Raw genomic sequence first — 16,956 nt, 5'->3', positions numbered from 1 at the left:
AATCGTTTTAATAATACATGAAAAGAAGCAAAAGGTACATGGATTAAAGCAAGTGTTCGAAGATTCTTCCACGGGCTACAATGCACGCCTCACATCTCCGACGCATGGACATCCGAACATTCTGGAATACTCCAGGCGAATTTCGAATTTCTTGAACAACAACGCCAAGTTAGTAGGATGGATGATTACACGAACGCAGAGTTAGCCGATATGCATTTGGCGTACGGGGCTGCAAATTGTAGTGGGCCAGCCGCACAGCGTTTGTACGCGGAACGATATCCGACGAGGCGTATTCCCAGTCATAATTTCTTTGCAAGACTGCACCAGAGGTTAGCTGAGAGAGGTTCATTTGAAAGAGCTGACAGGGACAGGGTAAGAACAGCACGGACTCCAGCCGTCGAACAGAATGTGCTGCAGCATGTACAGGGGAATCCAAGAACGAGTACACGAAGTCTAGCAAACGCAGTCGGGGATTCCCATTGCAGCGTCTGGAGGATTCTCCGAGAACAAGACATGCATCCGTTTCACGTGCAGCGTGTCCAGACACAGCAACCGGAGGATTATGCACCTCGTATTGCTTTCGCACAGTGGTACCTTGGAAAATGTGCTACAAATCCCCTTTTTCCTGCTGAAGTGTTGTTTTCCGATGAGGCATCCTTCACAAGGGAAGGAATTTTCAACACGCATAACGACCATATCTGGGCGGTCGAGAACCCGCATGCAATACGACGTCGTGCAGCACAGATTCGATTTTCGGTCAATGTATGGGCCGGTATTATGGGAGATCACCTCATCGGACCTTACCTGTTACCGTGTCGTCTAACCGGACCTGTCTACTTGATCTTTCTGCAGCAAGTATTGCCACAACTTTTGAGAGATGAACAGATTTCTGCATCGACGCAACAGACAATGTGGTTCCAACACGATGGAGCCCCTGCCCATTATAGCGGAGATGTTCGTAACTACCTGGATGTCACATTTGGTCAACAGTGGATCGGACGTGGTGGTCCCGTGCGTTGGCCTGCTCGGTCACCCGACCTATCATGTCTTGATTTTTATTTCTGGGGTCATATGAAATTGCTAGTTTATGAAACCCCTGTTGACAATGCTGAGGAGCTGGTTGCAAGAATCGCAGTAGCTGCCGAAGAAATTCGAAATTCGCCTGGAGTATTCCAGAATGTTCGGATGTCCATGCGTCGGAGATGTGAGGCGTGCATTGTAGCCCGTGGAAGAAACTTCGAACACTTACTTTAATCCATGTACCTTTTGCTTCTTTTCATGTATTATTAAAACGATTTCTCACTTACGGTCTCTTTTCTTTATGGTGCTTCTATGTACAACACCGCTTCAGGAAAGCATTTCCGACCCCACATTGCTATATGATTTCGAGTTGTCAGGATGTACCCTACCCCTCTTAGAAGTTCTGAAACGTTTAACTGAAACACCCTGTATATGTCTGAGAAGTGCTGAATCAGATAGATGACTTTGACAGAAGCTAAAAAAATACTATCTGGCAAGTCCCCTGGGATGGATAATGTAGAAGTTGATGTAATTAAAAGAGTTGTAAAGCCTAATCAGAAATCTTATCAAAGTTGCACAATTTTTGTTTGCATGAAGGGATCTTACCTAAGTTATGGAAAGGGGAGTTAGTTAAAGTTTTAATTAGGCGTTCAATGGGTGTCTATAAGAGTTTGAGGAGTAGGGTAGATGCCCTTGAAGGAATTAAAATGGGAGAGGGTCCCATAAAGCTCTCAGCTCAAAGCAAGAGCTCACTCTTGTGTATCAGGAAACACAGTGGCAATCTTCAAGGTAGAATACACTGGTCTCACAGGATATAATTATTGTCAGTGACTCAATTGTCAGGGAAATGGGAAATATATTGTGCAAAAAGGCTAGGTGGAATAGGACTATGGTATGTTTGCTATGGCCAAAAGCAGATTAGTATTAATATGTATTATATTAATACTAATCTGATTGGTAAACGGATTGGTAAACGGTAAAATACGATTGGTAATGGCCACATGGTGCAAGGAAGCCTGTCTCTTATGCTGCACCAGCCAAAAAAATAAAATAAAATAAATAATAATAAAATAAAATAATAAGAATAAAAACAAATTAATAATAATAAGAAGGAAATTTTAAAAATAATAATAATAAAAATTAATAATAGAAATGGAAATGGACAACCTATTCATTTCCCACCCTCCCTTAGGTAATTATTAGCATTAGCATTAGTAGAGGCATTTGATGCAAGAAAGCAAGCTTATGCAGCATCAGCCAAAAAAAAAAAGTAACATAAATAAATAAAAATAACCACTTCCACTTCATCCCTCTGTTCGTTCGAAATACCTGTCCAGCTGAGCCTTAAACTTATTTAGGCTGTCAACCTCCACCACAAGGGATGGAAGTCTGTTCCACCAACCAACCACCCGCTGGCCAAAGGCAAATTTCCGCACATCTATCCTACATCTGTCTTTCCTCAATTTGAATTTATGCCCTCTCAGGTGATTTTTCTGAGCTAGAGGAAGAATCCCATCAGCATTGAGCATGCTTAAACCATTCAAGGCTTTATACACCTCTATCAGATCACCTCGCTGGTGCCTAGTCTCCAGACACTGTAATTTGCAAAACTTAAGCCTTTCTTCGTAAGAGCACCAATTATCCAACTGACCTTTAAATTTCCCCCGACTGTCAGCCTCTACCACCCATGTAGATAACTTATTCCAGTAATTTATAACTCGCTGGCTAAAATAACACTTCCTGAAATCCAGTCTAAACAACTCCCACCGTAACTTGAAATTATGGCCTAGTTCTAGAATCATTTATAACTGTGAAAATTTCATCCTTATTCATTTTGCTTATGCCTCTCAAAGCCTTAAACACCTCAGTCAAGTCTCCTCTATGGTGCCTAGTTTCCAAGCTCTGCAACCCACATATTTGAAGTCTTTCCTCATACGGACGCCCTTTTGTCGATCTCACCAGGCGAGTTATCCTTCTTTGGACCCTTTCAAGAAGCACAATGTCTTCCTTTAGGTGCAATCTCCATACTTGAACAGAGTATTCCAAGTGTGGTCTAACAATAGCCTTATATAATGGGATTATGTTATCCTTATCTCTACTAGTGATTGTTCGATAAATCATTGATAGGACACCATGGGCCCTCCTTGCAACCAGTCTACAATGCTCGGAGAACTTCATATCTGACCTTATTGTAATACCCAAGTCCTTTTCTTCCACTACCAGCTTTAGTTCAGCTCCACCAAGTGTATAAGTTATTTTGGAGTTACTGTTCCCCAGGTCCAATACCTTACACTTTGCTGGATTAAAACATAGCTACCATTTTTCTGACCATCTCTGAAGTCTATCTAGGTCATTCTGAAGAAGCTCTGCTTGGCAAAAATCATTAACTACTCTACCAATCTTTACATCATCTGCAAATTTAGGCATCATGCCCTCTATCCCTTCATCAATGTCATTTATGAAAATCAAAAACAATAATGGTCCTTATACTGATCCTTGGGGAGCCCCACTTCATATATCAACCCAATCTGAGGAATAACCAGTTATCACAGCCCTCTGCCTCCTGCCCTGAAGCCACCCTGCTATCCATCTAAGGATTTTCCCTGTGATTCCAACCTGTTCCAACTTATAAAGTAACTGCTCATGTGGGACTGAGTCAAATACTTTGCTGAAATCCAAATAAACAACGTCGAAATTATTCCTTAAGTCCAGCCCTTGAGTGACTTTATCAAAATAGCTAACCAGATTAGTTAAACATGATTTTCCCTTTACAAAACTATGCTGAGTATCCTTCAGAATTCCATTTCTATCTAAGTGATCCTGAATCCACCCTTGATCATAGTCTCCATTATTTTCCCTACTACTGAAGTTAGACTAACCGGCCGGTAATTTCCCACTTCACTCATAAAACCGTCCTTATGTATTGGAGATACATTGGCACTTTTCCAATCCAACCGAATCATTCCTGAGCCCAGTGATGCCCTCATAATCAGCCTCAATGATTCAATGCACTCACTTGCTGCCTCCCTTAAGATTATAGAGTAAATGCTGTCAATGCCAGTAACTTTACTGGCCTTGAAGGCTTGAAAGGCTTGAAAGTTTTTTTTTATTTGTAGGCTTGAAAGTTTTTTTCATTAAATAAATGTGCGTAATTTCAACATCATTAATTACATTTTTTTCAACTTCACTCCAAGAATTTCTCATTGATGTGAAGGGTTTTTCTTCTGTAAATATTGATGCAAAATAACTGTTGAGTTCAGCTGGGGGTATCTAATACTATGACACATCCATTACATAAGGGTCAGACCTGGTTTGTCCTTCATTTCTTTGCATTTATAAATGTGAAGAATTCCCAATCCCCGCCCCCCTCTTTGCTAGTGATTTCTCATAATCTACCTTTGCCAGCCTAACCTTTTCAGTGGCATTATTACAGATCAATTTGTAGCTGTTATAAGCTTCGGTACTTTTTATTGCTCTGTAAATTTTCCATGCTGTCTTTTTCTGCTCAAGTAATTTGGCAACTTCATTATTTGTCCAATGTGGAATCCTCCTCGTGGAGTAATTTTTTAATGGTATATAAGCATTCAAGGCTTCTGTGATTAATGTATTAAAGGTATACCATAATTCAATTGTATTCACTGTCTGTGAGATATCTACCCAGTTGATAGAGGCCATGTAGCACCTTAAGGCATCATAATTTTCTTTCCTGAAATCATAACTCATTCCTTTGCCTTTAACTACTGCTACCTCTCTCTCTTCATCGTCCACCATAGAACTCTGTGATCACTTCCTGCCACTGGTTCCTGTACTGTCAGCCCTATTATGACATCTGGTTTGTGGGTGATGATGAGGTCTAGAGTATTTCCCTAGTACTTTCCCTGACGTGTTGATACAAATAACAATCATCTAGTTGATTTAAAAATTTTGTCCCCCACTTGGAGTTTCCTAACTATTTGCAGCAATGAATTAGAGGCAAATTAAAATCATCCATAATAAGACATTCATGTTTACTTGCCCATTCCATTTGCATATAGAGGCTCTCATCATAATCTTCACAATCACCTGGCCTATAGATTACTCCCACTCTCATTATACCTTTGCTTCCAACTATTTCACACCATATAGATTCTATACTAGCATGCAAAACGTCTGAATACGGGAAAGCTTTCATCTCGTTCAGGCTGCTTTTGATAAGAAGCATGACCCCATTTCCCCCTTCTATCTGCCCTATTCTTCCTAAATACATTATACATACCGTACTGAAACTCATCATCCCTTATCTCCGTGTGGCACCATATTTCTGTAAGCCCTATTATGTCACTTACTTGTCCTAACCAGCAATTCGAATTCACTCATTTTATTGACGACACTTCTGACATTACTGTATAAACAATTAAGACTTAGTGTTCTTGTATAGTTAACTACCTTGACACACCCCTTAAAGTTATTTAAACTCACTTCCCTGGCACTTTCTACCCCCTCATTTGAAATGCTTTTGCCCTCAGAATGTCTTGCTGCTATGTTCTGTTATGGTACCAAACAAATACTCTTGAGGTGTGTGCAAGAGTTAATTTGACAAATACTATCAGGTAAATGCATATCTATATTACCCTTGCTCCCCCAAACTAGCAGTTTCCATGAACCTTTAAGGTATCCTCAATAATACTGGCAAAAATTTTTGATGCTGTTGTAGAGCAGATATCATCTTTTAAGGTCACAAAAAGTTGATATTGTTGTACACTAATCACATTAAGTAGACTTACTGCAGACTTTTACTTAACAAGCACAGGTCATTGTGTAAAAAAAGTCACGAGTTAGGTTTAAATTTGAAAGTGTCTGCAATTCTGCCCAGACACGATAGGAGGGAGTTTATGATGACCACCTTGTCAATCCATTTGGCCCTGGAGAGGTTGTGCAAGGCTCATAGGCTAGACGTTTTCTCAGCGTGGTCTGTGTTAACATGAAAGACTGCTTCAAACTTTAAGTATACACTTAAATAGACAGGGGGTACGAATATTTGTTGATGCTATTGATGCAGGGTTAGATGGGTCGAAAAACTGATAGCTTGGGTGGATTCACAGACTAATAGATTAACTGTAGCTACAGGCAGAAGTGAAAGTGATTCTTGCACTGCTTCTATTGGAATGATCAGCAGCCTGGAAAGTAAGTTGCTGGGGACTTCAACAACTGCTGTGAGTCATCATGGAACAAGCAAATATATGGGCTGTGATAGGGTAACTAAGAGTAAGAACAGGTGCATGTATACTTGCATGTACACCAATGCTAGAATTATAGTAAATACATTTCATGAATTTGAAGTGCTGATCAAGATATGAAAAGCAAATATTGTTGGGATATCAGAGACATGGTGTCACTCAGATATAAGGAATGCAGCATTGGAATTTGGAGAATACAGTGTGTACAGAAAGGATAGGAAGGGGAAGAGAGATTGTGCTGTTAGTTAAGAAACACATAAAATCTAAGGCAGTGCATCCATTTCACATAGGTGGACTGTGCAATGTTGAGTCAGTTTGGTGTGATATAAGCACTGGGAAGGCAAAATCGAAATTAGGAGTGGTGTGTTCTAGGCTGATTGATGAGTACAGTGAGGAACTGTATAGAGAAACAGGGTGGGCCAGTAAATCAGAATGTCTTATAATTGGGGATTTTAACTTTCCATATATATTGATTGGATTTTTTAGGGTGGTCACTCACGCACTAGCAAGACTTTTGTGGATTTCTTGGATGACTGTTTTCTACAGCAGTACGTTAATGAGGTAACAAGAGGAAGCAGTACTCTTGATTTGGTTATCAGCAGTGATTATTCATTATTCATCTGAGTTCAGAGGTCGGCAATCACTTTTTTGAACTCCCTTCTATCTTCAGCCTGTCTGACAAGTTCTTCAAATCCCGGCAGTGCTCATCTCTTCTTTTCCCCTCCATTCATGCATTAAGAATCTTCAAATAAGGGAACCACTAGGTGGTAGTTATCACAGTGTACGAATGTGAGATTTAGTTAAAGACGATGGTTGTAGAGCCGCAGGAACAGGTACAGAGAAGAGCAAGGAGATTGGTGGGGGGATAAAAGGGTTGCTCTTACCAAGGAAGGCTTAAGTTCTGCAAATTGCAGCATCTGGAGACTAGACACCTGCAAGGTAATCTGATTAATATGTAGAAGGCTTTGAATGGTTTGAGCAAACTCAGTGCTAATGGGATTTTTCCTCTTGCTCAGATTACACACCTGAGAGGGCATAAATTCAAATTGAGGAAAGATAGTTGTAGAATAGATGTGCAGAAATTTGCCTTTAGCCAGCCGGGTGGTTGATTGCTGGAACAAACTTCCATTGGTCATTGTGGAAGTTGATAGCTGAAATAAGTTCAAGGAAGAACTGGAAAAACTTTTGGAGCGAATGAATTCGCTCCAAAATGTGGAATTTATTTATTTATTTTTATTATTTTTTTTTTTGGCTGATGCTGTATAAGCTTGCATTCTTGCATCATATGTCTCTATTAAGCTAACCACTGATGGATATTCTGGTAGATGTTCTTATGGACTGGTTGTGTTGCTCTTGGTTATCGGGAATATATATGATCATATGCTGATTTAGTGGATTAAGACTGCATATCAAGATTTGAATTTATTTTATACCAAGGCAATTTGAAAAGATAGATCTACAAAGGCAGTAGTCTTTAGCTGATGGAATTTATTAAATGTTCCATGGAGAAGTAAGACCTTGGTATTTTTTTATCAACTTCAATGGGACATTCTACAGATTGTGGTGGGAAAGCATATTAAGGTTATGAATTATCCAAATAATATATATAAAGTTATGCAGAGTTATTTTGATGTTTGTTGATTTCAGGTTTCCACTAAATATGCTGAAATAAGGAAGAATATATGAAAGGGAGCTGTTTGGGGGTTTTATAGTAGGACCTGTGCTTGGAGTTTTATAATGGAATGAGATTTTGATTGGGAACTGGGGAGAGAGTAAAGTGATAGCTTAAGCCAACATTCTCCTGCTTGCAGTGTGTGGAATCTCCAATATTGAAATATATAATACCTTATGTATAAAAAGCTCCTTGTGTCCCAATTGTATATTGGGGAAATATTAAATAAAAATATAAATGCACAAGGCACCATTTCAAGGCTTGTTGGCATATCCTTGATAGGTGGACAGATACCTTGCTGTTGCAATCATACCAACCCAGTTATGAAGTTAATTCCACTATATGAGAGATGCTAAAAGGTGTACAAAGTAATACTAAATAAAAATATAAATGCACAAGGCATAATACATTATGAGCTTTAAATTTACTATAGAACTTTGCTTAAAATACACCATTCTTTGCTCATAATAGTGAACTACAATCATAATGTAAAAGGCATTAATTTAATTGTATCTCATTGTGACTACCATCACAACGAGTTACCACATATTGCACTACCTCAAATAAGTAATGCTTCACCAATCGAGAAGACTATTGTTACTTATTATCTGTGGGCACCACCACCACCCAGATGGCACCATTTCATGGCTTGTTGGCCTATTGTCGGTGGGTGGACAGGTACCCTGGTGTTACAGTTATGCTAACCCAGTTATGAAGTTAATTCCACAATATCAGAGATGCCAAAAGGCAACACCAGTGTACCTGCCCACCCACCGATAATAGGCCAACAAGCCTTGAAATGGTACTGTCTGAGTGGTGGTGCCCACTGAGAATAAGTAACAATAGTCTTCTCCATTGGTGAAGCATTACTTATTCGATGTAATGCAATATATGGTAACTCGTTGTGAAGGTAGTCACAATATAAGATACAATTAAATCGATGCCTTTTACACTAAGATTGTAGTTCACTATTATGAGCAAAGACTGGTGTATTTTCACCGAAGTTCTGTATTGGGGAAATATAACATAAGCCTAAGATTATGATGTTGAAAGGCAAATTAAGTATTACTAGACATCTTTCAATAGTGGTAGAAGGTAAATCTTCTGTTTCGTATGCCCCTTGGTCAAATACCTCGGTATGCTTTTAGATGAAGGATGACTTTTCTGCCCCATGAAAAATATGTTAGAGATAAAATTAAAACTGTGTGCAAAAATAAAAGGATTATATGAGTAATGGAAAGGAAATTAAAGGAAAATCCCTAGATATTTATATAAATGTGTTTTCCTTCTCATAGCTACATATGCATGTGAAATGTGGGGAACATAGTTTGTAATAAAAATATTCCTACTAAGAAATATTACTTCAGCCTAGATGGGGCCAAGCGATTAAAATCACTCTGCTCCATCTAACCTAAAGTAATATTTCTTAGTGGAGTACTATTACAAACTCTGTCCTAAATTCACTAATCACCCTGAACACATTTAACATCCTTTTTTAAGTTAGAGCTAAAAAAACAAGATTCCAAATTAGGAAGTCCCTGATAATGAATGTCAGAGCAGATGTGTTTACAAGTCCTGCCTGTGAGTGAAAAGAATCGTAGAATAATAGTTAAGGCAGCTGAGATGAGCAGTGGTTGAAGCAACTGATATTTGAGACTGTCGGGAAAAGTAAATGGAGCTTGGCAGAATGTAGGTGAAAATGGACATCATGCAAATTGAAACTGTATATTTGATCCTGTATATTTGTAAAATGAAAATTTTTATGGAAGTTTAGATTATTTTATAAATAACTTTGTTATGTGTTAGTTTGACTGTTCGTGATGCATTCAGTAGATGTAAAAGTGGAGGGGGGGCATTTGAATTAATGAGACTTTTGGATAACAGTGGCTCAACTTATTGCGGAATTTGATCGAAGTCCTGATAAACAAAGACTTTGTCAGTATGGAACATTTAGCATAATTTGGCCAAACATTAAGAATCCTTATTGCTACTGTACCTTGCTCCTTGATATAGCATGGCCTTGACAATGCTCCCCACATACACACTTTACGCGCCTCCGTAGCCAGGTGGGAAGGAGCAGCAGTGCGTAGCACACACTTCTTGATTAGACCGGGGTTTGAGTCCGTCACCACCAAATACGGAGGATGCAGAAAGGTCAGGGAATTGACCACCGCATATTCCCGGAGCAATATGGCCTTAGTTGCTAATGCTCCTAAAAACCAAATAACAAACAAACAAACATACACACTTTGGGAAACATCCCTGTTAATTTCAAATTTTTTCAGCTGCTACTGAAATTCAAAATAGCTACCACTTTAAACCTGAAAAGCACAATAAAATTCTATTTGGAAAAACTTCAGACAGGTTAAGGATATGTTCCAAAGGAAGAAGAGAATAATTCAGATTTTTTTTTCTACATGATCCTTTCGAATGTTTTTCAATAATATAGTCATTTCATCTAATTTGACCACTTTGAAATTTGTTTTTAATTTAGATGTAGACTTCTTTAATTTAGCAAATGAAATTAGAACAAAAAATTCAACTGATAAGGGTTCATTGAACATTGTTGCGATAACAATTCCAAGAATTGAATTTGTTTTTTTGCATAAAATATTTATTATTTTAAAAGTTTAATTTTCTTTTAATTATTATTTTTTATTTATTATTAATATTTTCATCATACATAACAAAAATGATAATTTTGTTTAATTTTAGCTGTTATCCTGATAAAAGGACTATTGAAACTGTAACAGGACAACCAGAAGGGGTTATTGGTAGTTTGTCTTTGCTACAAAATGTAACAGTGGCTCAACAACCAATTGCAGGATTTGATTGGAGTCCTGATAAGCAAGGACTTTGTGTGTGTACATCATTTGACCAAACACTGAGAGTCCTAATTGCTACTAAACTGAACAGAATCTGAAATATATATTTTAAGCTTTTTCAGAAATAGTTTTTATTTTGTTTGTAAAAAAAATAAAATGGTTAAAAGTTGGCATCTTTCTATTTAACCACATCATTTCAGGTGTAGCAAAAAGGTCTGTTTACTTGCAGAAGATTATTGAGAATTTCCATAGCTATTTTATTCAGAAATTTGTCCCAACATTGTATATAGAAAAGCTATACCTTCTGACCATAGAACTTGTATAAGAAAACACCTGGGACTAGTTGGATAATACAGAGTATGTCAGAATTAAATATAAACACTTCAAGAAAAATAACAAGGTATGAATAAAAACTTTTCATTTTTAATCTAAAATAATGTGATTAATGAATATTCTTCAGATTAGTGTAAATTCAGAAATGGTGTCTGCCTAGGATTGGTTCCTGGAGCACCATTGTTTCTGATTTTCATAAACAACATTGACTATGGGTTAGAAAGCGTCATGTCAAAATTTGCAGATGACGTAAAGATTGGTAGAGTAGTTAACAATCAGCCAAGCAGTGCTCCTTCAGTGTGACTTGAACAAGCTGTCTGAAACCAGAACAATCTGTCTGGTCAGAAAACTGGCAGCTGTGTTTTAATTTAGCAAATGGCAAGGTCTTACACTTGAGAAATAGCAACCCCAAAATAAATTATATGCTTGGTGAAGTTTAATTAAAAACAGTAGAGGAAGAAAGGGATCCAAGAATTACAATATGGAAAGATATGAAGTTTGCTTAATAGTGTAAACAGGCAGCCAGGAAAGCCCATGGTGTCCTATTGATTATTTATCAAACATTGTCCTCTAGAAATATGGAAGTCATAGTCCCACTGTATAAGGCAATTGTAAGATCACATTTGGAGTATGTGTTCAAGTATGGAGACCTCATCTGAAAAAGGACATTGAGCCTCTTTAAAATTTCCAAAGATGGACTGATTGCATGGTGAGATCAGAAAAAGGGTGACCATATGAGAAAAGACTGCATATATGTGGGCTACAGAGCTTAGCAACACGGCACCTCAGAGGTGACCTGATTGAGGTTTATAAGGCTCTGAGAAGGGTTAATAAAATGAACGAAGGCAGAATTTTCACTGTTATAGACAGTTCCAGAAATTAGGGGCAAATTACAGGCAAATAATTTGTATTTTCTTATCTGCTCAGGGATTTTATTTTATATTTTTTTTCTTCTTGCCAGTGCTACAACAGCCTGTGGCTTCCTTGCACTATATGGCTATTACTATAATTAGGTTTTTGGTAAGTTTTCATTATGTTGAAGAATAAGTGGTGACCCATTGAGCATGAAGAATAATGAACGAACATTTAAAGAAAAAGTACATTCTGAAATGGTACTCAAAAACTATGAAAACATTAAGGGTTTAGTATGTATGGGGGAGCATGGCCTCCATAGCCGAGTGATCAGGGGCAGGAGTGCAGTAGCAAAAGCTGTCTTTGAGTAGACTGGGATTCAAGCCCCTGACTGCTAAATATGGTTGATCTGCCAACCCGCACTGGACCAGCGTGTCCAGTGTGGGTTGTGAGGAGGCTTCCATCCTGCAGTAGGTTGATAATGGCTGCAATTTACCTTTACCTTATGTATAGGAATGTTAATTGCAGCCATTATCAACCTACTGCAGGATGATAATGGCTGCAATTTACCTTTACCTTATGTATAGGAATGTTAATATAGGATAAATGACACACATGAAACAGCATCCCCCAAAACATTTTTGAGGACATTGGGATATTACTTCCAGAATTTAAACAATCCCAAAAAATCTGCATGTCTGGTCTCCTTGGGTATTCCCATGCAAGAAAGTATAGGGCAGTAACTTTTTTTTTTTATGTGGAGATACCTGATTCTTCAAATCAAAAAATCAAACTGTCCTCGCGACCGACTAACTCAGCCACGTGAAAAAGGCCATAAAAGCTCCTTGCGTTATTCATGTCATTCGAACCCTTGCATTTTACACCTGGTGGGGAGAAGAAAGCACTTATATGAACTCTGCCTTCCACAAGGGCTCCTAGTAGAAGTGTGCAAACACATTTTTACAGGCCAATATAACACAACATTATACACTTATATGGATATAAGTTACTCTTGGTAGCTGTTAGCATAATAATAATTATTATTATATTTTAGGAACTGGCTGGCTGGATCTGAGCAAATTTCCATACTGAAGGAAAAAAATCACTAGTAAAATAATGTAAAAGGGCAACACAAAACCCCATTGGAGAATTATTTAGTTATTGTTGTTACTGTAGGGTTTTTAGGCGTATCAGCTACTTAGCTCATATTGCACCGTATATATTGCCTGTAAATTGTGTTCTGTGATCGATTTTTCTGTTCACTGGACGAAAAATCCAAGTTTCCGGGAGCCATACTACCCTCACCTGAGACCGACTAAGTCAGCCAAATTATGAAAAAGACCCATAAAAATTTCTCAAGTCATTGACAGTATTCGATCTGGTCTTTTCCGCCGGTGTGAAGGAGTTGGTTCTTATATGCACCGAGCTACTGCGAGGCCATAATTATCTGTAGATCAGCATTTAAGGAACTAACAGTGGATATTCCCTACTTGTAAAGATCCTACAAGCCAAAGAAAAAACACTATATACCTTCCTAGCAGTATGTTAACGCCATATGGTATTTCATAACAATAGGTATTCTCTATTTCGGGGCCCAACACTGTGGCCCACTTGTCAAATCCGACCCTTTGCATATTTTTGTACGGCCCGTGAGCCAAGGATGGTTTTTAAATTTTTAAATGGTTGGGAAAAAAATCAAAACAATAATATTTCGTGACGTGAAAATTTTATGAAATTCAAATTTCAGTGTTCATGAATAAAGTTTTATTGGAACACAGCCACGCTCATTTGTTTACGTATTGTAAATGGCTGCTTTTGCGCTACAACGGCGAAGTTGAATAGTTGGGACAGAGACCGTATGTGGCGCACTCCGCTTCACACTGCTGCTCGGTGCACTAAAATGGAGTGAAAATTTTACAGCGTTTCGAGTGCTATGCATTTCACCATACTGCGACATTTTATTTTATTACCAGTGCATACCCATCATGCCAAAACGTGAAAATTACAAGACGACGTTTGGACGACAACTAATGTTTTTTTGAATTATAAATAATGTTAAGCTGCTTTATACACTTTTCGTGCTGTCAAAAGTTAAAACAAGCCCAGCGGCTCACATCTGGTGAGTATGGGTTTGGCACACCCAGGATCCTGAGCTGGATATCATGATTCTTCTCTTTCTTGCTGATCCCTTTCTACTTCTGACTCTTTTTTTTTTTTGGCTGGTGCATTCTCTGACTCTCTCTCGGAAATTTTTTTTTGGCTGGTACAGCATACGCCTCTGGCCTCCTTTCACCATATGGCTAATAATAATAATAAAAGAAGCGAGATCTGCATTCCCATACAGATTTGCAGAGGATATATTTTCCAAGCTCAAACTACAGTTCCAGCGATGTTTTTTGGACCTCGATGCAAGTTCAAACGAAATTAGCATGTCAAAATTCATTTAACTGTGCAATTGAGGAGCTTCCACCTAACCTTCAATTGGAAGTGATTAATCTGCAATGCAATGACATGCTAAAAGGCAAATATCAAGAGAATTATCTAATAGAATTCTATAAATGTCCAAGCGATGAATATGCTCAATGGAAATCATATGCTCGTGGATATATCAGTATTTGGCACTACCAGATGCCAAATACTTCAGCTTTAACAGATGAACATTTGCAATCAATTTTGATGATGGAACTAACTTTGGACCCCAATTAAGCGAAATATTTTCCCCAAAAATAAAAAATAGAAATTTCCATTCTTCTGGTTTGTAGACTTGTATTCAAAAAATTTGTAATACCTAATTAATGTCCTTATGTAGGTACTTATTTTGCCTCTTGGCCGCAAAACTTAAAATATTTACTATCTGGTCCTTTACAGGAAACGTTTGCGGTTCCCTGCTCCTCTATTTCATTATTTGCTATCTGTACCACTGCCTTTTTTTTTTAAATCCACTTCAACCCTCCTCTTGTTGCATAAGTAACGCCTATATTTCCAATCTCCAGGTGTAAAACTATATTTTCAAGAAGTAAACAATAGTTGCCATTTTTCAGACAGCATCTCATTCAAATCATTTTAAAACAACTATAACTCAGTTCTGGTTGTTAACGTCATTTCTAACTTCAAATTATCGGCAAACTTTTGACATATCTCTGTACTCACTTGTTAATCTCATTAAGAAAGATTAGGAACATTTGCGATGGGGGTAACCACTGATCCTTAAGGGATTTTACTTGCTCCCCTCGAAGAGAAATCATAAATGGGCATTCTTCAGGCGTCCCTCTGAAGAATGCCCATTTATGATTTCCCTGTCTCCTATATTTTAGCCAGCTCCTGATCCAATGAAGGATCTTACTAGTATTCCTAATTTTCTCCTATGAAGAAAATTGGGAATAGGTAAATAAGCATATCTTATAATGACAAAGTTGTTGCTTGCATTGAAGCAACTAGATTGGTCAGACAAGACTTCCTTACTGAAGGTATACTGTGGTCCATTAACAATACTATTCCTATCAAGATGGTCCTATAATTTATCATTAAGTACCCTGTGATCTTACCACAAGTCAAATTCACTAGTGTTTAGTTTACCTCACCTTTTGAACTGCCTTTGTGGCTTGCGGAGACAGCATTTCTCCAGTTCAAGGGGACTGTCCCAGAGTGTAATGATGATCTCTTTAACATTCCCAACAGGCTGATGCACTGAGATGCAACTTTTTTTTTAGTATAATACGGTATATTATGTCTGCCTCCCGAAGCATTACCTTCACTTCTCTTATCCCAATCTAAGGAATGAGACTCATCTCTTAGCATGTGATATCACTTGGTTTACAAAAATCCTGACTCATTGCTACTCTTTGAACATTCACCTGTTAACAAAGTACTTATTCAATTCATCTGCCAGTCTTACCCTACTTGTTTTTCTATGGTTATTCCACTTTGATCAAGTCGCGGCTTGCTGATTTGCCTTCCTTTTCATAAATAGAACTAATTTTTAATTCTTAGCTCTCTTTGTTAGTGATTTATTCTACTCAACTTTGGCCTGTTCCACCCCATCAATGGTTATATGCGTATAATACTCATATAAATCGATGCTATGGAACAGTCATTAACCTTGCAATCAAGTGGGTTTTTTTTTTTTTTTTTTTGTTCAGCTATACCCTTAACCACTTGTGCATTTTGACAATTTTGTGGAACTTCACTGCGCACAGTTCATTTCTGGCTCCAGGACAAATCCCTTGAAAGTTTCCAGCAACGAATTTGTATCCAGCAGCATATAGTTATCTTTTTCAGTTAATTGAGACCAATAATTACCCCAATCCACTATATTTCCCCTCTTGAAATTAAATAACCACAGAAATGACTTCGGATTACTCGTTTTAGGACATTGTGGTGACCATTGGCTTTTTTTTTTACTCTCTCTCTCTACTCGCATTTAGAGCTTCTTGTTCTCTGATATTGGTATCAGTATTAGTGTGGCTAAATTGCCAAAAAGCGATATCTGCTGTTCCACTTTGAACATAAACTTTTGACTCGGGCACCATAGCTGGTAATCTACAGCACAACTGCTTAAAGGTAAACGCATGGCGGGATTTACAAATAAGCTAAACAAGCTACAGCTTAGGGCCTCACATTACAAGGGGCCTCGGTATATCTTAAAAAATTCCTGCAGACGTTCAGAAAACGTGGCTGCAAAATGAACGTAGCATTAAGATACACTTATTGATATTCTCATATCAACTACCTAACAGAAAATTTAGGTAGATTAAGTGAAACAGGGCGAAAGTTTCCATAAGGATATAAAAGAAATGGAAAAATGGTACCGAGATCTGGATATAATAGCCGACCACTGCTGGATGCTAAAAAGAGGAGCAGTCACTGAAACTGGCTGTCTGAGGAAGTCAAAAAAGATAAAACCAGTACAAAACAGAAGGATAACAGATGGTATTTCTGTTTTTACGTGTTTTCATCTGTACTTCATATAAAAATAACTTATTTTTCTCCTTTTTTTTTTTTTTTTTTTGTGTGTGAAAAATTCTGACTTGGCCGGGAA

The 16,956-nt window shown here is 37.9% G+C and overlaps 1 protein-coding gene across 2 annotated transcripts in view; it reads left to right on the top strand.

Annotated features, from left to right (window-relative positions):
- Wdr92 (dynein axonemal assembly factor 10) overlaps positions 1-10,906 on the top strand; it is a 160,239-nt gene extending 149,333 nt beyond the window's left edge. For both annotated transcript variants that reach the window (XM_090375264.1, XM_090375263.1), the window contains exon 8: positions 10,624-10,906. In XM_090375264.1, coding sequence (XP_090231390.1) covers positions 10,624-10,831 — 208 coding nt within the window. In that variant the 3' untranslated portion in view covers positions 10,832-10,906. The remainder of the gene's footprint in view (positions 1-10,623) is intronic.
- The last annotated feature ends 6,050 nt before the right edge of the window (positions 10,907-16,956 follow it).

The sequence above is a fragment of the Mastigoproctus giganteus genome, chromosome 6, assembly GCF_048544385.1.
Source record: "Mastigoproctus giganteus isolate SK-2022 chromosome 6, ASM4854438v1, whole genome shotgun sequence".
In the NCBI taxonomy this organism is placed as follows: Eukaryota; Metazoa; Arthropoda; class Arachnida; order Uropygi; family Thelyphonidae; genus Mastigoproctus; species Mastigoproctus giganteus.
This window is presented reverse-complemented; position numbering and strand designations above follow the sequence as displayed.